Consider the following 25,075-nt stretch of genomic DNA (forward strand, 5'->3'; position numbering starts at 1 on the left):
TCCAGATCAATTAACCAATCTCTCTGCTATCAAGTAGAAGCGATTGGTAGATCATGAAATAGAGGAAAAGAATAGAGAACCAAGCTTCCAAAATAGCTTTTAAATAATTTCTTTCTCCTTATTGTGTCAGGAAAGAGTAATGCATAAGAGGGGGAGGCTTCCACAAGAGCACACTGAGGAACTATTGTTCTCTAATGACTTCAAATAAGCTTTTTAGGCTTATGCATGAATTAGAATTTTGCTCTTTCTTACATTTAAAAAAAAAAAAAAAAAAAAAGAACAACCAAAAAACCCCACCCCACCTCGTGATTTAAGTAAGGTATTTTCTGTTCTAATGACAATCAAGTCTAGTTAGGTATCAATCAAAAGAACAAATTCATTGCAAAAGATCTGTTAAAACATATTCTGGGTTTCCAGTAAAGCTGCCTCACTTTCCAGAAGAAAGACAGTTATTAACCCTAAAATCAAATATAAACTATGAATTGATTTTCCCTACATCCCAGAAAAATCCTACCTGGGATGTAGGGTGTCAGTTCATATAACTTATCAACAAAACTCTTCAATATTTAGAATTTAAGTAAATCTGTGATAATTTCAGAGGTATCAATGGACACAGGGAGTGATTTCAGTAGAGATTAATATGTATTCACTATTTATTCTGTGAATGCTGTGAAGGACAGCTGTATGCTGAACAGTTTCAACAGACTGTACCATAACTAACGATAATAAACAGTTCTGTTCAATAATAAACAAAAATTTAGGGGGAAAAATTCCCCCAAGATTTTTCTTTTAAAAATATATAAACCAGCAAATTTGTATTCTTTCTTACATGTATGTTCCAAAAATACTTTCATAGATGACTTTAGGTTTTGCCTTTTCCTGCTTACATTTCCATTCTGTCCTACTTGTTTTACTGCTACGAAACTGTTTCCAGCAGGTGATCTTTCATATCAGTTTCTAGCTAAATTTTACAGCTTCTTGTCTGAGCCAAGCTCCTTAAAAAAACATGCCCAATTCATGTCATTGTAAGTTCTTCCTTTTAATAAAACTGCTGTAGTTCTGAGATAGACACTGGCAGAACAGATAAAAGGTAGAGAAATCACAGCTCACAACTACATCTTCTGACTTAAAGTAGCCAACTAGATTGTATATGCATGAAGAACCAAAAAGAACAGAGCTCAAATAAATGTTTCTGAACCAATGGCAGAAGTAAATAAATAAGCACAGAGTAAATCACCACCACGATACAGGGAAAAGTGATGAGATTCCCTGTACACGGGTAGAAATCCGAGTTGAATTCCACGATGCTCCTGCCCTGCAGGCCGTTGTAGCAGCAAAAGGCAGGTTGCTGCTGCTTCTGAGAAAGCAAAGGGAAGCAAAGGAGAAACAAAACGATGTGTTATAATTCTGCGTCCTCCTGGAAGAATTACAAATTCTGCATACTATTGAGATCTTAAAAAAAGATTGATCTGAAACTTGCAAATAGAAACCTAGTTTCTACACAAACAGAACTTGAACTTCAAATTATTTAATTTACACAAAATGTGTAAAATCCCTTTATACCTAACAGCTGTCATTTTACCAGTAACAAATTTGGCAAAAGCATTCCTTGGAAGGCAGACGGAGCCCCTCCAAAGACAGCTTGCTCCCCGCCTAACACTGCCCATTTATGAAGAAAGATGGGCAGGGGGGACAAGGTAGTACACAGACACCGAGCCACAGGAGATAGAGATGCCTGGAGTCCCTGGCAGCCTGCTTCCTTTTAGTCACAGGGAAACACCCCTCTATTTCTAGCATAATTACGCCCCCTCCCCCTGAACACATTTCCCCAGTCCATCTTCTGGTTGAACTATCATATGGGAAAATGCCTTTCTTTTTGCCTTCTGCTGTAACCCCGACGGTGATGACAAGCAACCAGTGTGTGGGGGTGGTATGTGATTAGGAGGGAAACAGATGGTCTCAGACTGAGAAGCCTGATATTTAACACGCTTTTGTAACTACTACCGGGGGCTAAAAACAAACATTTCAGGAGGCGGAATCGTCTCGTGGTAAGACCACAGCAGAGTAAGTCAGGAAATCTCTCTTTTTTTTTTTTTTTTTTTTTTTTTTTTTTTTTTTCCTGGCACAGCCCATGGCTTAATGTGGGATCACAAGCAAGCGAGAACCTTTGTACATCCAACGCGCTCGCAGCCGAAACTGGTTAACGATACCTGCCCAGGCGCAGGGGGCTGCAGGAATCAATCAGGTGCCGAACGGCTCTTTGCTGATCTTGAAATGAAAGATATGCTATGAATGAACCCTGAACAGGTAGGGAAAAGGTGAATACAAGTCCTCTGCTCTCAGACTGAATTTTATGAAGAACACGGAGACCAAAGGTTTATGGAGAAAGGATGAGAAGGGGGGATTTTTTCACGTTCTGCTGAGGGCAATCCCACACTGGTGCCAAAGCAGGGAACGGAAGGGGATATTCGAAGAGCAGATGCTTTCTGATATGGGTCAAGTTTCCTTCACTTTTACACGAAGACAGCCCGTGGGTGGCAAGGTGCATGCAACTCATTCCACCTGCTCCCTGCAGAGCTCCCTGCAGCCCAATTTCCCTGGCTCTGTGCAGATAAGTGTGAAAGTTGCACACGCACACCCTTCCCCACAGTGCAAGGTTTCACAGGTTACATGCTGTGTTACAGGAGAATGCTCTGTCTTCCTGAAAGAGAAAGCAACATCATAAATAAGGTAACATTTTCAGCTACAGCTCCTGGGTTGCTTCATAGTCTCAGGTGAATTAAATCTGTTAGCGAGATTCACACTTTGGAAATGCACATTAAAAAAAAATAAATACAAACAATCAGTGAAGACTTTAAGGTACATTAGCTGCAAAAACTACCTCAGAAGTAAATGCTTTTAGAAGCTGCAAACATGGACAATTAGTGGCATTCTTGAAAGCTGAAAGTCTAAATAGCTGTCAGCAACTCCACCACCAAGTGTAAGTTATTTACAACAGCAAGCAGACAGATTATCAACATAACAGAAGCACTGATTAATTGTGTAGCCTAAACTTGCAATAAAAACAGTGTAAAGCTCTGTTTGTGTGAATACCAGTTTTTAAATAGGTACTTTTTTGCTCCAAGTTTTCCTCTTATCTTCTACTCATACATTTAAATAGCTGTTACCATTGAATCACATTGCTCTGTGAATTTTCAGAACCTTTAAAATTAAGAACCTGGCTTTAGAAACAGCCTCTGAAACATTTTTCAAATATCTAAATACCAATGAGAACCTTATCAGATGCTAAAAGCTGTTTCAGACTTTATTGCAACACGTACAAAATAAGATGCTTGCATCACGGTATCTTTCCACAACATCACAAACCTCAAGCTTAGTTTCCAAAATATTTTGCAGTTCTCAGTAGGGTGAAGACTTCCTAATGACTTTTGTGAGCATGGACTTCTTCACAGCCTGTTACATGTATTCTATACTTCTGTAAAGACAATCAGGAAATCTGAGTAATTGTCACATTCAGTAATTCATTTGCAGCCAGACCTCAATACGGTGGAAGTCTAGACACAAGGAGAAACGTAAGCCCTCATCCCATGAAAGATAATGGATATACTTGTTCTGGATCCCAGCTGGTTGTGGTTGCTGGCATGCAAAATGCTTACCCTAGGCCAACAGACAGCTACGTAGATGAGCATGTCCTGGGTTTGACTAGCTCTGACAGTAACCAGAGGCACGTACACCGTGCATACCAGAAGGGTGATTCCTACTGTATGACTGCTTCCATTCAAACCTCACCCACAAGCAGGCCATGCAGGTACTACTGAGTACTCCTCATGCTACAGAAAGACAGATGAAAATCCTTTGCTTGGGTCATAAAGCCAGCACCTCGTCGTACCAAAGTGAGAGATGATGGCAGCTCTTCTCTAGGCTATGCCAAGAAAAGCTTGATGACTGACGTGCTGCTGCTCATGCCAACGTGGATCTCTACAACACACTTCCACGTGCAGCAATTTTGTGTCAGTACTCATTGCCCTAGCTGGTCAGCTGGTCAGGTTTGTGTGCAGTGGGATGCGTGAACCCCCTTACGTGACAAACTCTCTGGACAGCCCAAGCTGCGTTTGTACTTGGTACAGATCTTTGCTGAACATGGGCAAAGATGTCAGTTGCCCTGCCCCCTGAGTTGGCGTTCAGGTATTTTATGGCTAGGTCTTACGCTAATGCCAGTAGCCTCAATGAGCTTTTCAATAGTTTCTTCTTCCTGATAAAGCCAGAGGAATTCTGCTTACCCGTATACATGCCAGAAAAGTGAACCCCAGCTGGTGTGTGACTCTTCCAGATCAGAAACAGCTTCCACTAAGCAGAGAGATGCATTTTGATTCTTACTTCTTCTTATTTGTGCATAGGGAACAATAGGGAATGGCAGATGATATTTATGTGGAGGGTGTTTTCCCCAGTTACAGAAGAGATCTTCAGTGTCTATCAGTTAGTTGCTTAAGGTCATCTCATTATAGACTGAGCGTAAGCACAGCCACCATTCCTCTACCATATTTATTTATCCTTTTTGGTAGGGTTTGGGAAACACACAAACACACCAAAATCATTACTGAGCAAATAAAAGACTTATTTGGAAAGAAAACCTGAAGCAAGTACATGTAGGAAAGCTACTAGGGCCAGTCTCACTGCTACAACTGTAAGAAGGTCTCTCCTAACCCATTCCTGTTTTTGCCCTTACATAGGAGTATAACGAAACAGGAGGAGTACACAGCTCTAGGAAAGGCATCTACTCCTATAGATCAAAAACGTTACAGCTCTTGGAATATAGCTTGTTCTGTAGGTATTTGTGCATGTGTGTGCAAAATTATTGTTAACAGAAGTACAAATATATGTCAGAAGGAGTCTATTTTAATATTACTTGATGACTAGCTATTATGCTTGTGACGTGTCCTTGCTGTTTACTAGTACTCAAGTGAGAAGTTACTGTGTCTGGTGTTGCTTGTGATAATTTACATCTCCCTAGGGATAAGGGTGCTAAGCTTTCTTCAAACCACTTATTCTTGGCACCAGAACTGAGCAATTATGGCTACGTCTCACACTTGGTCTTTTAAGGACATGGCATGTTTATTACTTGCAACCAGATAAGGACTCGTGTAATGATGCTTGGAAATCGCTGGGTTCAGACAAAATACCAAAGTGCTTGGTGTAAATGAGAAACTCAAGTTTGTATCATTTCCATCTCCATGTAAGCACAAAAGCCCCAGGCAGAAAAGTATACTTTTCCTGCTCCCTGTCTTAGCAGGACAAAGGCACTATGGAAATCTCAATCAACAGTCTGGAAAAGTTCCCACCAACATTTTGCTTCTTTACTGACAACTACTGGGTATTGACCTAGAAATTATTATTTAAAATTCAATTGCAGATATAAGGTGCTATGATAAGTTGTGATCTGCAGAATTACAAGAGGAGCTAATGAGACCTTGGTTTAGGCTTGTAATTAGTAGAATTGTAACTTCGACCTGCATTGTACATGCCTAACATGTAAATGTAAAAGTCACAGCAGCTTGAAAAAAACACCTCAAAACACCGAGAACAAGAACAAAACCAAAACTTCAACAACCAACTACGTGCATAAATGTAAGTAGGAAATTGGTCTTCAGCTGGAAAAGTAAAGACGTAACACTGAATGCATAAGGCTGTCCAGTAAAATATATTCATTGCATCAAATGAATAATTGAATAATTACAAGTACTTGAATAATTACAAGTACTTTCCATAAATCTGAAAAGTAATGTAATAGAAAATAAACAGCCAATAAAATAGGAACAGTTTTGAAAACAGAAATTCAAGTCATTACTTCTGAAATACAAAATTATATTGGCCTCATTAATCAATTTGGAATGTTGTATTAATGAATGGAAATTACTTCCTTGTCTGGTGATTCTTTTACAAGGTAGTTTCCTCTGCAGAGGCAGTGGATCTCCTTTCTAGGCACTGAATAAGAAAATAATAAAAGAAATGATCTGTAATTAAAAAAATAAATGTGCATAGAGATTTGAAGGATTATAAACTGAGATGTGAAACTTACTCTTTTTTTCCCTTTTTTTGTTTTCTAAATGGTTGTTTGTACATCTTAGTACATCCTGGGTAATTCTCTTTGTTTTGTTGCACAGCATTATCATTGCAGCATACATGCAATAATAAGGCAATGAACATATCATCAAGAAATATGATTGAAGAATTCCTAGACTGATAAACAGACAGTATAATCACAAACAAAATTACCACATTTCTGAAATGTGACATCAGATGAAAAAACAGTTTTTTTTTTTTTTTTTTTTTTTTTTTTTATAGAGCAGTAAGTTATATTCTTTGTTCTTTTGGAAAAATAACTTAAATACTTCCCCCGTCCCCTCTTTTTTGGCAAAATAATAGCCTCTTGGCGATGAAATCCCTTCAAGATGCAAACATCTAGGTGAGGAAAAAAGCAAGCAAAATAGCAAGTGTGTAGAAACAACCAGTGAGACATGTCAAAGACGTTTCCACTAACATACAAGAGAATTACAAACAGTGAAGAAAAAATAGTGAAGGATGACTAAAAGAAAGACTGACAACAAGGGAAGGACAAAGGTACCCACGAGGAATTGCTGTCCTAGGACATAAAAGCAGCAGCAGCAGCTATCCTGGTTTTGCGATTTGCTTTCCGACCACGTTCCAGATTATCGCACAACTATACTGCTCATATTTTCTCTCCTTTAAATTAGACTGGTCCCAACCCCACTACTAGAGCACTTGGAAGAGATCCTGGAATCAGTTATCCCCCAGAATGCCAACAAACATTCATCTGCTCTGTGTTACGATGCCAACTAATTCCCTCTGACCGCTCAAGTCCTTTGGAAAGCACCAGTGCAACCAGAGGGCTGCTTTGCAGGCTGCCGCAGCCATGCTTTGAGGGTCTGAAGTTTGTGGCACTGCATGCCCCGAGGAGAGGGAAGGCATGTGAGCTCCACGCCGAGTGTGCTGGGGGACTTGTACGGGCGCTGGGGCCACAACTGTTAATTGCTTGCTGGACAAAATTAACTACTGAACTTCCCCAGAGGAGGAACATGGCTCTTCCCCGCCAGGAGGGCTCCCAGGCCTGATCACACGTGCATTCAACGTGGGATTCACCAAGGCAGCGGTGTGGGTCTACGCATGGCAGCTTTTGCCAAAGCTTCAGTGCAGTAGCTAAAATGCCGACCATTTATTCCCCAGCACATAAAAAACACTTTTATCCACAGCCCATCAATTAATTAACCACTCACCTTACACGTAGGCACAAGTGTGTCACCAGCGCTGCAAGCATATCCTGATGCCACTTTAATATTGTGATCCTTCCACTTATGCAAAAAGCATCTTTTACATACAGAGATGCTGCCGAGCCCTATGTGCCGACTGCCTGTCACCTCCTGAACAGAAACACTTTACCTAATGGCACATCCTGAGCATGAAACACGACAGAGAACACGGTTCCTCAGACTGCTTTCAATAATCCCTTTATATTGCTAATCTCTACAGAGAAAACTGCATTTCCAAACTTGACTTCTGTCTGGTAAAAATCTGACTTTCAAAGTATCATCTAATAACTAACAAAATTCTGGGGGGAAAAAAGTAAGATCCTTATTGCTAAAACATTCATTTCTACAGCAATTGTTAACTGTGGGTATTTAACATCTAACACATGCGCAACACCATGCACTATGAGCAGTAACACAAACTGTATGAACTGGAAATAAAAGAGATGGAGAAAATGGTTGGGGAAAAGCACAGATTGAGATGTTAACTTCTGCACAGTGAGCAAAAAGAGCCACTTGATATCAAACTCACACATTAGAAGACTGTGGCATTTAAGGTTAAGTGGGAGCATCTCACTGAGAAGCCTGAATCAGCTACTCTTTATAGCAAAAGTGGCCACATTTCTGGAAACTAGTGCTATTACCTGTACCAACAACCCCTTCATTCCTACTTTTAATCCTCTTCTAAGGATATTAAGGTCTGAGGCAGGACAAGAAGCCCAGCACCCAAAAGGTTAAGACCATTCTGCCCTGTTAAAACCACCTGAGCCCGATCCTTTTCTTTATCTTTACCTCCCATTGTCCTCTCTGCAAGTGCAAATTCCCCCAATAACCACAGCAACCATGAAGAGAAAAGTCTGCTGATTTTTTTTGATCAATTTTCATCCCTTCTAACAGCTTTCCTGACACAAGAGTGTAAGTGGGATCAGAAGCAGGCAGGATGTTAGTTTTCATTCCCAATTATAAAAGAGCTAGACTTCTTATAAAAGTGTTCATGTTTGTGTTTTGCTGACTCTTCTACAGATGGCTGGAATGCATCTAAGGACAGATAAAAAGGGTTAAAGAAAATTCTGGATAATGAGGACTATAATATGAATTAGAAGCACCATTTTTTTTGTTTGTTTTTTTCAAAAGAAAAAAAAACAAACACCATACGTGCTGTGTAGCATCCTATTTCTTTAGCATGGAGACACTAATATTAAAAAAGAAATACGGCATGGTTATTTTAATTATGCAAAACTGTAATTGGCATTTATTGCATAGGGCTTCAGAGCGATAGAAGCATGGGATGGAAAGCTGATTTTTTCATTAAATAGCTGCCCCAAGGCAGATACATTCTGAACAAAGCACCTTTTCATGAGATATACCTGTCCCATGGAGAGAACAACAAAGGGAATAAGGAGGGGGAGGTAGGAAGCCTGAACAACGGGAGAATGATATGAAAAGAGTCCGCTAGAAAAGGGAAAAGAGGATGAAAGAGAAAGTAGGAAGTGGGATGGAGGGGTATGGTATGGTCTAATAAAGGTTAAATGACTTAATCAGCGAGAAAAAGAAGCCTTCAAAGGAGATGGAGCAAAAAGAGGGAAAGGAGGAAATTAAAAGAGCACACTTAAAGGATGAGAAGGATTAAAACTTAAGATGGAACAAGAGAAAAAATATTCTCCAAAGAGTGGAAAGGAAAAGGTGAAAAATCACATTCATGCATACAGATCACTTTGGGGAGCAAAAGGATCACGGCCATTTGCATCTGCTGCAGGTTATGTTTGCCTGCGTGGCACCCCTCAGCTCTCAGGAACTGCTCCAGGAGAGTTACAAAAATGAGCCACTGGGGACGGAGGCTGGGGCAGAGGAGCCCAGGACGATCGCTGCCTTCTCATCTGCACACACGCACCTCTTCCCTGCTTTGCCTCAGGGTGGCTACCAGGAGTTAAGACAGGACATAGCCTCAAAAGAACATCCATCCCCCTGCCTACTTTATTCCAAGATGATGGGCAGTATCAAAAGAAACTGTCCCCTAACCAGTTGCATACACTACTGGTGGGAATGGGGATTCATGCCTGCCTCTCCATAAGAGATGCGAACATTTGACAACACCAGAAATTGATAGGGGGTGGCGGATGAGCAGTTCCCATTACTCATTCATTTATTTTCCCCACTGGGGAACTGTGCTTACGATGCCTGCTGACACTCGACAGCAGTAATGTAGCAGTGGAAACCATCATTCATGCTATGGTAAACAATGAATACACCAAGAAAAAAGGATCTAATTTTCTAGTGCCTTTTGTGGATTCAAAATTAGAGGCTTTGATGCATCACCACTTGGCCTCACTCATATCTCACAGCCACTATTAACGGACAGATATGGCAAGAGGCAACTTCCTTCCCTCCAGAGATTCGCATAGGGCAGTGCAAGCAGCACACCACTGGAGCATTATTAACCTACAAAGCAACAGCAGAGCTTTGCTCTTGGAGGCAGAAATCACGGCCCAGCAGCTGTCTGATACTTATCTCAGCAGAGACCGTGTTTTTGACTAGTGGAAATACTGGACTTGCTACTGCTTTTCTCCCTTGCTACTCAGCATCTCCCAAGGAACCAAACAGAAGCAGAGCAGTATTGATGAGGCAGTGGAAGAGCACTGAATCTTGAAGTTCCCATATTTCCTAACTCTTAAGAGCTTTTCCCAAAGGCCTTCTGCAGATGCCATTGAATTGTTCAAGTCTGTAACCATGGGAATATACTTCTTTTCATGTTTCCTTAAATATGCTTTAAGTTCGGCTGTAATCATGGGAATATAGTAACAGGAACATAAGCATATGGTAATTACAACTTAATTCTGCCAGGATTTATGCCTTTATTTGCACTTGTATGAAGTGAGAGTCAAATATCACTGAGCGGAAAGGTTACTGCATCGATTACAGGATGTTTATTATTCACACGATTTTACTATTTTCAGTCGATATCAAAGAAAAATCTATATTAATAACTATACACACACAAAAAAAAGCCAAAAATGAGCCACTTTCGAAATCAGTCTCTTGATTTTCTTCCTGCCCATGAATTTCTTGAACTTTCTGTGGAAGCAGCATCCTCTCCATCACCCTTCCAAAATATACACATAAATACCTTCTAATTTAAAATTGTAGGTTTAGAATCCATAGGCACTGGCTGCTCCTTTAACATAATGATAGAACTGACTAAGTCTGGCACAGAGCACCATACAGGAAAACCAACATTACTAAAGAGTGCATGAAAGATGTGGAAGCTTCCCCAGCACACCAGTACTACAGGGTCACTTCATCCTAGCGATGTGTGGTAAAAATGCTTACGTTTAAGCATTTCTTTCTTTACTGGCTTGCATTTCAACTCCCTTCTTTAAGGAATTTTCCACACACAAATAGGAAAAGAATCTGATCTGCTGTGGCCATGGGGATAACAGAAACAAATACAGCAATGAAGCAAGGCAAGGCTGACAATTTACAATGGAATCAAAAGACTTTGAGATATATTTCTTTAACATAAATTTGGATCTATCTGAATATTACTAGTGAGAAAGCACCTGGGTGAACTGGGTAGGCTATACTGCTTTACTCAGATATGATTCTGCTGGTCTCTGTCTACAACACTAGCCATTTCACCGTCTAGCTAACAACATAAATAACTGTTAGAGGGGAGGGAAGAATTTCCCTTTCAGGCTCGCAGCAACGCAAGTACGCTGGCTGGTTGCTCAGCCCTGCCCAGGAATGTCCCGCAGGGCCTCCCAGCCCAGAAGGCTTGCAAAGCACTTTATTCTGGAGGGCTTCTTGGAAACTAGAAAGGAGTTTTAAAAATATCTAACCAATCCCTCCTCTCTGCCTCCGGGTTTGCTGGCTTAGGCACACAATAGCCAGAATTTACTACAATTACCAGAGACAACACAGACTTTTAGACAGGATGCTTGATTAAAGTATGAAATAATTCAACCTGAATGAGGAAGAGATCCCTGCACGATGCTCTGTAACATTCTGATGACAATTATTCTGAGTTATTTATATGAAACTGTAAACAAACAAACAGAAAACGAACAAACAAACAAACATTCCATATTACAAGCCACTGATTAAAGGCCTTAAGGAAATAGAGCAGGAAGGGCAGCTGAAGAAAAATACTGCAGTGAATTTTAAGGACTACACAGTACAAGGCTTCAGTAACAACTTTATATTTTATCTCCTGAAACATGCATCATAAAGACTTGAGAAATATTATCTTTGACTTACCCAGGTAAATATGCTAAAAATGATGCATAGCTAGAGACACATAAGATATCAAAGGACTTGCAAATTGAAGCTTAAGGAGGACCAATTATTGTTTCTATTGGTGGATACTTTTTTTTTCCTGAGCATTATTTTATATTTTAACGTCAAGAAGATGAAAATGTTCAAGTGCTACCTTCTGCTTTTTCAGTGCCAGTAAAAATTATTATTATGTTAACTAATGGAAAAAACAGACCTTTGGACAGTTGCAGCATGTTTACAATCACAACCAACCTTTTTACTAATATACTGCTGCTTTAAGATGCTGTCTTTCAGCTTTTCCGTTTTTATCACCCCCATCTAGAGTGCCTGCTGGCAAACCAGCAGCACGTCAGAAATGGGTGAAGAACATGAAGATATACAAGTGTGAATTTCATGAAGTCTGTTGCTCCCACTATGCTGTATACATTTGGCCAGTGAAACAATGTCAGTACTTTGCTCCAAAACCCCATGTTGTGCATCTCATCCCAGTAGCAATTACAGCAAGAGTCCAGCTGTAAAAACCCGATGGAGTTGCTGTGCAGATCCAGAGAATCAAAAGCACAATTCATTAGAAGTGCTTCACTTGCTTTCCGAAGCATTTTCAGTACAGGCATACAACACAGGGAGAGAGGTACAAGGTCACCCCTGTACTCGCCTTTTCCCCACTCAACAGAGGGCAAACCAGCACAAGGTAACCCAGAAACTCCAGATCACCCCAGACACCATTTTACAGCATTCCTCAGTGCAGTGCATGACACCACGGAGGAGAAAGAAGGGTGCACACGACCAAAAATCCTTGTGTTTTTTGGAAGTAAGAACGAACAAAACATACACATCCTCTTACACTGATTAATTACTAGAAACAAAGCCAAGGGAAAGCTGTAGCCTTCTTTGAAGCTTTCTGAATGAACTACAAGAATCAAATGCCAGCAGCTGACACTTTTTCCTCAGTGATCACCGAGCCAGCCTTCTGTATATTCAGCTATCATAACATATGTTTCTGAAGAAATACATTCAGTTATAAGTTGCTTGCCTGAGTACTACAGTGTTCAATTAAAACTTTAAGAAATGCATGCAATATAGTGTTTGAAAGAAAATTTCACGTGCATTCTCTGGGTTACGGCAGCGATGGGGAGAGTTTACTGCTAATTACTGTAAAACAGACTACGTATCAACGCTAAGACACGTTAGGCTGATGACAGAATTTACAGCAACTCTTCCTTTAATTTGCAATTACCCTGCACTTAAAGTATTTCTGAATGAAATTTTTTTACTACAACAAATTGTCCCGTTGCACACACACAACTGTTCTTTTTATTCAGTAGCATGCTGCTAACTGTTACAAGACTTATATGCTAGAGAAGAATAGCAATGAAGAGGCAAATTAATTCAGTTTTCTGTAACTGTAGTAGGGACACCAGTGTAAACATCCAGTATTCCCATGGAGAGAATATTTTCAGTCCTTTGTACTAAATGATCAACAGCTTAACAGAAAGAAACATCCTTGCATTTTCTTTTTCTGGCTCAGCGAATGGATCTCATACCTATGAATTCTAATGATTAAAATAATTCTACCAATTACTTTGCTACATTCCACTATGCATAGTCAAGTATGTAATGCAATAAACTATGCCTGAATGGTCTGTTTACCCCACAGCAAGTTACAAGGAAAACTCTTTCCCCTTAAAGGACTTGTCTCTTTGGAATGCGCAAGCTGGCAAAAAGCCAGGGGAAGCTGGTGCTTAAGCAACCAAGACTGAGCAGTGCCTGTGTGCATTGCAATCTCAGCCAACCGCAGTAAATGTTATTGGAGTTTTTGTGCTGTAAAATTGCTGCTTTCATGCCCACTGCATCTGACAATAGGAATCCTTGGCCTTGGATGAGAGAGGAAGGCTGATGTGCCTTCTAGTCAGATCTCTGCATCCTTAAAAAGTAGGGTTACTACTCCTGTGTACTCCTAATGGGTTAGTGACAAAGAAATTCATGTCAATGCTACGTCCAGACGCAGAAAGATACTAAATGGAGAAGCCTTTTCTGGATGAAGCATAAGAGCCGAGAAACTATGCTTTATGCATAGCGCTGAAGCTTTTAAAATAATTGATGATACTTAAAAAGATAAAGGATATTCAAGGCGTTAACGTGTTTAGCCTTACACTTTCCAAAGCACCACTGAGATTAGCTCTGTTAAGATTTCACAATCGCCCAGTGCACATCTATTTATTTATTGTTTGCTTACTGACTCAAGTGTAAAAGCCTCAGTATTTCTCTTGTGAAAGACTGCGTCAGGCATCTGCCAATAGAATCTGCGAGTCCTGTTTACTTCCAGTGAGCAGCGTGTTCAAAGCACTCCAACGTCATCCTCCAACTTACAGCCAGACAGAACTGAGTGCACATGGAAGCCAAAGGCCAGCAAGGAAACAAATCACATTTCTTATTTTGGTCAAATGCTTTTTTTGTTTGGTTGGTTTTTTCCCCCCTTACAGTGACCATTCCAACACTACAGAATACGAGTGCTGTAGTTGTACCACAACGACTTGCTTCATGCAGTGGTTAACATTCAGCAGCACCTTAAATTTACTCCAAAAGCAACCTGGCTTTCCTCAGAACCACAGAATCGTGTATCGGCATTCAGCAGAACTAAGAAATAAATTAGGTACTTTATCTGTTTGCACAGCTCTTTTTCTTCAGTGGTAACAAAGGACTCAGTTGCAGTTGAAGGAAGGAAGTTTTCGGCAATCAGTGGGACTGGATAGTACGTGGTGTCCTTACTAAATGTCTAAGTTTTATATCAACCCGGTAGACGTGCACTGCTCTGCAAAGCACCAGCTCCTCACAATAACCAGGGTTACATGAACTAATTTTAATTCGACTAAAACAAAAAATTAAATGACTGACTGCACTTTTACATCTGGGAAAAAAATAAAAATAATTAAAAAAACCCACACACCACCACCCCAATTACAAGCAGCTTGAAGTCTAAGACACCAGAAGACAAAAACAAACTGCCAAAAACAACAACAAAACACCACCAAAGAAATTATTAAAACTTCACAACTTTCAACTCACTGTAGGTTTCTGGGGAAACTACTGAATTCTCACAGCTATCCGGGCTCACTGAGCATCAGAGCTGCCAGGAAGTGTTGTTTGTACAACTGTAAGTTCAGGCTGTCGCCACTCAATGGCGAACAAATGGCAGCATGTGTGAGATCTGCAGCGCTCTCTTCCCAAATGACATGTTTAAAAAAAGGTTTTGTAGTGCAGTACAGAGTTAAAATATTAGACCTTTCCCTGAAATAATATCATGAAAAATAATGAATACAAGAGTTTGATGCAGTGATGCGAGTCGCTTGCATCTGATCCTGACCTCCCACAAGCGATTTGCTGTGCACTTTCACGCCTTCCGTACCCCTGGGTACCCACGGAGGTTGGAAGTCAGCCTAAGCAGCAGCTGGGTGAAGTCCTCAGCTTTGTAATTTATAACAAAAATAAACTTCCTATGTGACTGTTTCCTTCTCCTTTTAGCTTCTGTCTCATAAATTAACTTCTCCTATAAATTTGTTAGAGCCTACTTTTCCCTGAAAGAACCATCCATCCTCGCTCCCGCCTGCGACTTCAGGTTCTCCCATTAACCAACTGCAAGGGAACTTAAACGCCAGCTCCTTGTCTTGCAATTAGGAATGCCTGTTCTGTAATCAACAGAGCCAAAGGAAATGATCTGTGTGCAAGCGTTGACAAGGAGGGAAGGGATGCGTTTTTGACTCCCTGGTTCATATATACTCCCAGGTACAAGTTTGCTCAGTCTAAGCTACGTGACATTTGGATGCGGCTTTTTTTCCTTCAAGAAACTTATATTCTGTATTTGTATTTCAGAATTAAATTCTTTTCACAGATTTTCTTGCATGATTTTTTATCATACGATTTTTGACGGGGAAGGGAGGAGGGGAGGAGATGTCTCTGCATCGGATCATATCCGCAATACGATGCACAGTTGGCAGGTTGTCCCATCTGGCATGCATTCGAGTATAAGACGGATAATTTGTCACTCTGAATCCTTTGAGTTGTGAAGAGGCCGAAATCATCTTTGGAAAGATATTTTGCAGCTAATGATACAGGAGGTGTGGGGGAGACTGTTCTTTGAAGGCTACAAAGGCCACAATCTGAGGAGAAATAATTGGTCTTGGCTCTTCTATTAAGTAACAGAGATCGAAAACTACAAAACTCTTTAAGAGAAAAACATGACTTACAACAATCAGATATGAGAACTAATTGCCCACCGCTTTGCAAAATTTGATTTTGGAGGGGTGAGGGTGAGATTGGGTAACTTTAATTTGCTCTTGGCAAACAGACTGAATGCTTAATTAAACTGAACAAATGTACATTTTTGTACATTAAGAGAACAATGTTGACAGAAGTTTGGCTTAAAAAACAAAGAAAAAGGATAAAAAGATGGATTCATGAAATTGAAATCAAATATCAAAAAAGGGATCAAAAATAAATTGGCTAGCAGTCATGACATTTTTTTTTAGCTTTCTAAAGCAGCTATATTTGCCCCAAGCATGTGGAATAGATAAATTTGTCGATCTGTACCTAAAGGATATTGGCCTCCCTGCACTGCCTGATTTTTGAATGTAAGAGATAAAATGCTTCTGTACCTACCGAGGAAACAGTGCAAGCACTGCTACACAGCGGTTGAAATATAAGTCCCTGGTCTCAGAAAAAAAAAAAGTCTGTGTGTATTTTTACAGAACGAACTTATTCAGTATTTACAGAAAGCATGTCAAATACCTCTATTAAGCACCACGAGCATTTTGAGTCTATGGGTATCAAACACGAAATATTCACGAGTATGCATGTGCCCAGAAGACACTGTCAGTTTTCACTGAGAATAGGGAACCTCATTTTGTCATTCTGCAGGACATAAAATGGTTCAGCAAGCGGGAAGGGCTGTTTTGTAACACAGGACAAGTTGCAGTTTTCTGTCAAATGCAAACAGACAATGCACTGCAATGTGTACACTGCTAATGAACAGCCTTACCACAGCTCAGTATGATAACCTCTGTTATGAACTACAAAGTCATGTACACCTGATTTGAAAAATACTCACAGATATTACTAGAAAAGCTCCAGGAGGTTATCTCTGTCTGCCTTTTCCAGGGCGAATGGAAGCTCAGCCTCCGCAGCATGATTCTGACCTTTTTATTTATTTTAATTTGATGTTACAGGTGACAGAGCTTCTGTCATTTCCCTTGGGATAGCCTCAGATATCTTAATTCAGTTCACTGCTAGACAGTTCTTCCTGATACTCTGCCTAATCTTTCCTTTCCTTATTTCCATTCTATTGCTTTAATTGCATCTCCATGTGGTACACAAAATGCTCCCATCTTGAGATACGGTTTCCCCTTTGTCAGGGCTTAATTACACCTTAGGCTATGTACTGACTACAAGTTTTGTTCGCTTACCTATTTCCATAGATGAATATCTCTACCCCTTTAACTGTTTTCATTCAGATGCATCTGAACAGCAGACTAACCAAAAACAATACTAGAAGCAGTAATTAAAGAACTTGAAGGTAATTTTGAAAAAGCAAGAGGCTCAAAGTCGTACCTTATACTCCCTCGATGCAATGTCTACAACTCCATCTTTTCTGATGCATTTGTATGCCCAGCTCAAACTGTACTCATTAGATCGCGCAGCAAATGTTTATCTGATTTGCTGTTCAGTATCACTAAAATTCTCCAGCACCTCAATTTTTTTTTTCTTGAACATTCTGTATCTCAGACCAGCTTAGATTTTTCAGTTCTAATATCACTGTATGAGTTTCTGGCCATACAATTAATGATCTTTCCTTGTCCTTTCCTATTAACTTCTTGTCCCCAGTTGGCACTCAGAACTCTCACTATTTAGTATCATTGGGAAATTTTATTAGTGCCATTTTTACTCCTTCATCCATATAATTAATGATGATGTTAAATAAAACCAAGATTATAGCATATCCCCATGATGTTCTTTAACACAACTTCTAGTTTGATCTATTATTCTTAATTTATTATCATAGACTACTTCAAACCAAACGAGTCTGAATTCATTTTTCAAGCAAAATGTCTTTGGACCAGTGTCAGACCTGAAGACAAATTTTATGCACTGACACAACAATGACAAAATTTATCATGAATTATGAGATATGAGATGAAAAAAAATAATTCGATGAACAATGCTTAAGATGACAATGAAAATAAGGTGCTTGGACACCTATGGAGTTTGCAGGGAGTTAGAAGGACTGCCAGTTCTAAGAATGATGGAGAGAAAAATGAGCAAATTTATGTTTCACCAAAAAAGCCAAAACAGCTTCTAAGTGTTTGATCTTAACCCGTCATGTTTGTGTTGCCTTCTCCCCCAGCAGTTTTTTCCTCTCCTTTTGTTCCCCAATAGTCAGAACTAAATTGCTCTTTATTGTCTGACTGGTGACAGCCTGGCCACTCAGTTCTAGTTCAGTATCGTATGTGGTTTCCCTTGTGGAGGAATGACAGCAAGGAAGGAAAGAATGAGAGCTGGGAAGTATTCTGAAGGCACTAAAACAGGACTGCCAGGAAGCCTGTGGACCCAAGGACCATGAGATCCTCCTAAGATGTTGGCTACGACTGACTAAACTTCTGTGGGTCTTTTCAGTGTTCAACTTCTCACAAGCCAGTGGAGGTATAGAGAGGAAAATTATAGTCCCCTGCTTCTGAGGCAAAACAGGAGGTCTTCCTACCCTCACAGGAGCAACTGCAAGAGCTACAAGTGAGAAAAAGATGCCTTAAGGCCACTTGCCTCTATCGCTAACTTTTAACACAGATCCCTGTACGTACTTCCACTCACCCTTCAATTTTATTTTGTTGTGGGAAGGAAAACACAGAAGTGGGAAGAAGAGGAAATGGCAGATTGCTTAGTTATGGTGGTATATATTAACTGTGATATCTTGGCAGAAAAATAGAACATGACAGCTGAAGGGAAAATCCGAGGTATAACCAACAAAACTAAAAAAAAAATCCATACCTATGCTTTGTACATGCCTTGCATCCCTTCATTACTGCTGTCAGGCTGGAGCTTTTGGCCTGTATTCACTCAGCTGCTTGTAGAAAAGCCAAATGTTTCAACTTTGGATTTTTGACATTGTACTATGAGAAAATAGTAATAATTTCTGTATGATAGATACTTTTGTACCAAACTCTAATGAGTCACCATGAACAAAAGCCCTCGGACTATGACTAAAAGAGAATTATGCCATGGAGTATTTGGTATCTGTAGAGTTATGGCATCAAACACTGAGACCTCTGGATATGAATATTTCTTGTATATTGTCATTCTCCCAGCTGTTTCATATTATTTTTCTCTTTAATAAACTAAAACTCAAGAGTCGTGCTCTAGATTCCCAAACTTCGTCTCTCTGCAGGAAAGGTTAGCTGTTTTGAACTGAAAAGCCCATCAATCTGCAACTCCCATGTGGCTAGAGCAAAGTCTTGTTTGTTTTGCATCACCTGGCAGATCCTTGATCAAGGACAACTGAAAAAGCATTTTGTATTAAATTGGAATTTAGTTCAAATCTTCCCATCAGCTGAACTATCACTACAAACTGTTATGAGAACCTTGAACAACTTAAATGTTCGAATACACTGTGCAAATGCTGCTGTCAAATACATCTTTCCCTATTTTGCATTTGATGGTTCTGCCATAATGTTTCCTATTTAGGGGTAAAAATCCCCAGATCTGAATTTAATTCAGACTCTTCATCTCCACTGTCAGAAGTAAGCATTAACATTTAACTGTATCTTTTCTTCGTAGTGTCTACTTAACCAAAGAACTTAGTACTGCATTTTCCTTTATGCTACATGTCTGTGTTGAAAGATAAGCTACTACGAATTTCAATAAATTCCCCTCCAAATTCTGACTAATCTGTCGTTTTTGGTGGAAAGAGATTAAGAAGCTTATCAAGATACTTAAATACAGACTTTACATGACTTCTATTGTTTATAAGCAGACTATTACATAAAGAAAGCTTCTCCACACCTCAGTCATGTTCAAGAATCCTTTCCTCCCAGCTCCTAGTTCATTCTCCCTCTCACTTAAACTGTTCCCTCTTCCCTGCAGACCTATTCAGCTGCCCCTGTTTCTTATAAATCAGTTCACTATTCATTCTAAGAACAATTTGAAATTTTCAGAAGTTCTTAAAAATGCTTTTATAAAACTAGTAAATTGTTCTGAAATCAGTAGACAAATAGGCTGACTGATGGAACAGAGTCAGCAGAGTCAGACTGAGCTGCTCTGTGGAGAAAAGAAAAAACAAAATGTAGAGTAAATTGGAGGTGCTATGTAGAGGAACACTGCTATGACTGATGGTCCTGCTATTTATCTTCTCCTGAATTTTACTGCTATTAAAAACCTCTTTAATAGAAATGAATGTCTCCTAGCAAACTGCACACAACAGTCCTCACTTGATAACATTTTTTAAAGCTACCAGCAATACCTCCACAAAGACTTTTTCTCCTCATGTGGTAAGCATGCAACAACTGAAATTAGTCTCTTGCAGCTAATTCCTTAAATGAAAGCTAATTCCTGTTGGTCAACAAAAGAAACTAATCAAACCCAAATGCTTAAATTAATACAACTCTAACTATATAATCAGATCCTTTAAATTTTGAGTGGGTTGCTACATTCACCAAATAGACGAAAAGAAAACAAACAGATGTTTATGTAGACCAAAGAAAAGGTAATCTCACTTCCTATTCACAAAAAGCCAATAAAACTCAGAACAGTTCAGTAATATTATTATTTTCCATTGTTACCTTTTCCAACCTAAAAGCTTCAAAAGTGATTCCTCTTTCCCCCAGTTAATATAAATATTGGACAAAAACATCAAGAATATAGCACTGGAGTTATTTTTACCCATGAAAATTAAATAGCATGGAAAGCTGCTTTTGCATCTAGATGCATTAAAAGAAGAGCAGTGAAAAAATAACGTCCTTCTGTGAAAGAGAAGTGTACTCCTGCTGTATTACTTAGCATTTTAGCTCCTATGAAGAAAGGCTGAGAGCTGGGAATGTTCAGCCTGAAGAAGAGAAGGCTCTGGGGAGATCTCGTTGGGGCCTTTCAGTACTTAAAGAGGGCTTATAAAAAAGATGGGCGGATAGCAAAAAGGACAAGGAAAGGACAAGGGGAAATGGTGTTAAACTAAAAGAGGGTAGATTTAGTTCAGAGGTTAGGAGGAAATCCTTCACTCTGAGGGTGGTGAGGCACTCGCACGGGTTGCCCAGAGAAGCTGTGGATGCCCCATCCCTGGAGGTGTTCAAGGCCAGGCTGGATGGGGCTTTGAGCAACTAGTGGGTGTCATCCCTGCCCATGTCAGGGGGCTTGGAAGTAGATTATCTTTAACATCCCTTCCAACCCAAACCATTCTATGATTCTATGCTAAAAAGAAAATACAACCCAAATAAGATTGTACCAATGGTCACAATATAACAACCTTTTCTTTCCAGAGCAGATCTGGAGAGATCTACCTACAGGTGAAAAGGCTAGGCAGCAATACATATCATTAAGTAGAAGACAGTTATAGCTATCTTAGAAATTATTAGCTTTAATAATCAAATTCTACTGCTGCCTGTTTTATAGAAGCGTATATTTTTCCTTTCTGATCGGCCAGCAGTTTAAGATATGAGAAAACAACCCTACGCAAAGCAAGTAGATCTTGCAAGCGATATTCATATACATGAGGGATGCAAGCATTCCGTTTCTCAGGTAATGCAATCCTTGATCCTGCAGCTGGCTGCTACCAAAACACCTATGGTTTTCTTCCATTCCAGAAGAAAAAAGAGAAATCCTGCTTAAATTTTGGCCATCACTGATACAGTACCTGTGGTTAGCAAATTGATGCACTGCTAAAAACAAGTCTGATCTTGTGGGGAGAAAGATCATTACCTGTATTATATGACTGCCAGCACTACTAGATTAGGAGTGTATACATATATATCACAGATTTAATTCTTTGACAGCATGAAGAAGGAACTGCAAGCATTTCCACTGGACATACACACTGAAGGGGTGAATTGCAGGTATCTGCAGACAGAGGAGATGGGAAACATAGCAGGGAGAAGGGAGGGGAAAAATGAACACGTATTTACAGATGAGTTACCTTTCTGCTTAGACACAGTCTCACCAAGGACAACTCTCTTAACACACACCACAGTGATAACCCTTGTTCCGCTTGCTATCAAAAAAAACCCACACCACCCTTATTTTGTCCTGCTGAAAGCCCAAGATTTGACTTGCTGTGGGATCAGCTGAACTTGTTTTCGCTTGCCTGGGGTGTAAAGGATTACGGAACATTCCTCAAGGTTGATAAATTCAGACTGGCAAGCAATTCTTGAAAATTTACAAAGCAGCGAAGTGCCAAAACCTAGAGGAATAACGAACACTTACTACTTGTTCCTAAGGCTTTCTAAGAGGCTAGGAGGTGTAAACAGTTCATGCCAAATATTCAAAAATTTTTAGCAGCTTTCTCTTGCTATTGCATATTTCATTTGTAAAGGAAGGGCTGGTAGATAGGGGAGCAATCTAAATGTATTGACTTATTGAACTAAACCAGTCTACCTTTTGGATAATGCATACATTGTCTAACAAATTTCATATTCATTGACACAAAAGAAATGAGACATCTGCATAACATACCCTGCATTATGTATTACCATGCTTTTGAGGGTTCCTCACAGATTAAATATTGAACAAGTTGAATGTGCAAAAATAAACCTGTTATTTTTAAAGAACATAATTTAAGCATCTAACATAGCAACCTTAATTCATCCTTGAGAGCATAATGTTTTTCCAGAAAAAAAAAAAAACACAAAACAAAAAAACACAAAACAAAACACAAAAACAAAACACAAACAACACACACAAAAACTTGTCAGATTCATGTGCTCAACTGCTCTTAGCAGGTTTGTTTAGACACAACAACAAAGTTGCACTCAAAGGTAGGAAGACAACACTGCGTTTTTGGTCTGCGAAGTAATTCTGTCCAACAAACTGGCATGCACTCCGTAGGTAAAATACTTCTGCAAACCCCCTCTAGTGGCTCATCTGTAGGACAGTTTGTTGCAATCAAACGACAGAAATTCTAAAAAACCAACCTCTTGTTCTAGTCTTGTTCCAAGCCTTGCTGATCTACTGGGGAAGGACCATGCATCAACAAATTAGTCTTCCAGTCTGCTAACACCAATATATTCAAACATACAACAAAAACGGAACCACATGGATATTATTTTTTATGTTAAAAAGGTAAAGATTTGTTTTCCTACAGCAAGATGTATACACAGGCACTCACATTTCACATACATGTTACTTTAATTGGTTACTCATGTTAGCTGGGAGTATTAGCTCTGGAAACATACATTAGCTCCCTTTTTCCTTCCTTAACATACACTGCTCTATCCAGTAATGCACAAATCCTCTTCTCTTGCTCACAGTGAAACTAAAGGAACTATTGGAACCTGTTGAACTTGATGAGGTAGTAAAATATCCTTTTTACATTATTCTGAAGCTAAACATCATGACAGTTTAACGAACTTTATCCTATCCTTTAGAAAGTGTAAGTAAAGATTAGTCACTTGCAATAAATTGCATTACATAAGAAATCATTAATGGCTGTTGTTTCATATAAGTATAGCATTTTAAAGTTACTTGAATGAGCTTCTAAACATTATAAGATACTTTCTACTCTTGCTTATCCTACAGTATTTTTACAGTACAGACATTATTTGCAAAATTTCATGTAAAATCAGTTTAAAATATATAATCATTTATATATCTTAACTTTTTATTAGGCAATTTTGTAAGAGGATGGAAAATAAAAGGGTATTCAAACTATGGACAAAGCGTCCTCTTCTTACCATGACCTGGGACAGACACTGAAACAGTACCGGTCTGTACTAGATATGAGCTGGCAGTATAGTCCTCATCTGTATCAGAGTCCTGAACTGGCTGGCTGGCATTATTACTTAATAACCACCTCTGGTTGTCATGGAGATTGGGTGATGGAGGAGGGGAGTGTAAATGTTCAGTAACTGATGGACTAGATGAGGAGGATGGCATGGGAGGACCTATGAAAAAAATAAAAAAATAATTTAAAATATGGGTCAAGATATCATGCGAACAACAAATCAATTCTTTTTGCATCACTGAAAGGCAAATTGTCTACTTCAAACAATAAAAAGCAATGGAAAAAGAAAATATGACAATAGCAGGTAATAAACTGGTTTAAACGTTTTATAACATGTAACGCAATGCTACGACTTGCTATTTCAATGCACAGTGTCTATCGCTATCGAAATTCCAGTGTCTCTGCAAAACAGAATGACAGAAGAGTAGGTGCCAACAGAAATAAAATTTTTGCTGTAGAACCGGTTGGAAAATATAGTATTTCCTATTTTTTAAGCATTTATTTTCTTAGGCCACTGTCAAAACTGAAGCGATTCTGTTTTGTCTAGAGGATGTGAGTGTTTACATAACGCAGACATCCATGCATTACACTGCCTCCATTCTGCTCTCTCCTGCTGGGCGGATCAGCAGAACGAAAGTACTCAAATACATGGCTAAACACATGGCTTCCTCTTTCAGAGGGATACCTCCTGTAATAAAAGCTACTTAGGGAAGAAAATAATACAAATAAGCAGACAAACAGGAACAGTTTTCCAAGCTCTCAGATACAGAGAAACTCAAAGGCCTAAATTTCTACCATATGAGTTATCCTGACAGGAATTTAAGTTTTAACAGTATTTTTCAGATACAGATACTATTTAAAACCCATTAAAATGTTTCATCTGTCAAACTTGAGTCCATCTGCACGAGTTGTTTTTAAAACATGCATATGCAATAACCGCATCCCATTTCCACATCTTGAAAGTATCATAAAGACATCATGGAAGAAGACGAGTTTAAATAAAGCTTTAGGATATCATAACAACACATTTAGTCCTTCAATAAAACAATAATAAAACCCACAAAGCAGTAGAGAAAGAGTTACCTAATCTACCCTGCCAAGCATGGATACGACTCAAGATGGCGGCCGCCCTAACACGTGTGGGCCTGGCGTCCTGAAGAGCCGTCTCCCCTCAGGAGGGTCCTACTCCCAGCAGGCCTACACCAAGCATGAGCTGCAACGGTTGTTGCTCCTTCTTAATGATTTTTTTTTTTTTTTTTAATTATTATTTTTCAGAATTCCAGGAATGTTTTCCTGAGTAAATTAGGGCATTTACAAACAACTACCTCAAAGCAGGGCATCTGTCTCAAACACGGCACTTAGGGGAAGTGCCAGTCAGTGTGGATCACTAGGATCCTTCGTACGTCACTTTGCTTGGGGATTGTGAGGACAGAGACTGAAGTGCACTGAAATAACTGGACTTCCACTCTTCAAAATGTAACACCCATTTGTTCTGACATTGACCAGGTATTTG

At 39.4% G+C, this 25,075-nt stretch overlaps 1 protein-coding gene across 4 annotated transcripts in view; it reads right to left on the reverse strand.

Annotated features, from left to right (window-relative positions):
- Positions 1-25,075, reverse strand: part of TENM3 (teneurin transmembrane protein 3) — a 430,195-nt gene that overhangs the window by 149,254 nt on the left and 255,866 nt on the right. For 2 of the 4 annotated variants that reach the window (XM_084286634.1, XM_084286633.1), the window contains exon 4: positions 23,513-23,722. The exons of the other annotated variants lie outside the window; for them this stretch is intronic. In XM_084286634.1, coding sequence (XP_084142760.1) covers positions 23,513-23,722 — 210 coding nt within the window. The remainder of the gene's footprint in view (positions 1-23,512; positions 23,723-25,075) is intronic. 4 annotated transcript variants of the gene reach the window in all.

This window comes from Netta rufina, assembly GCF_964035555.1.
Source record: "Netta rufina genome assembly, chromosome: 4".
Classification (NCBI taxonomy): Eukaryota; Metazoa; Chordata; class Aves; order Anseriformes; family Anatidae; genus Netta; species Netta rufina.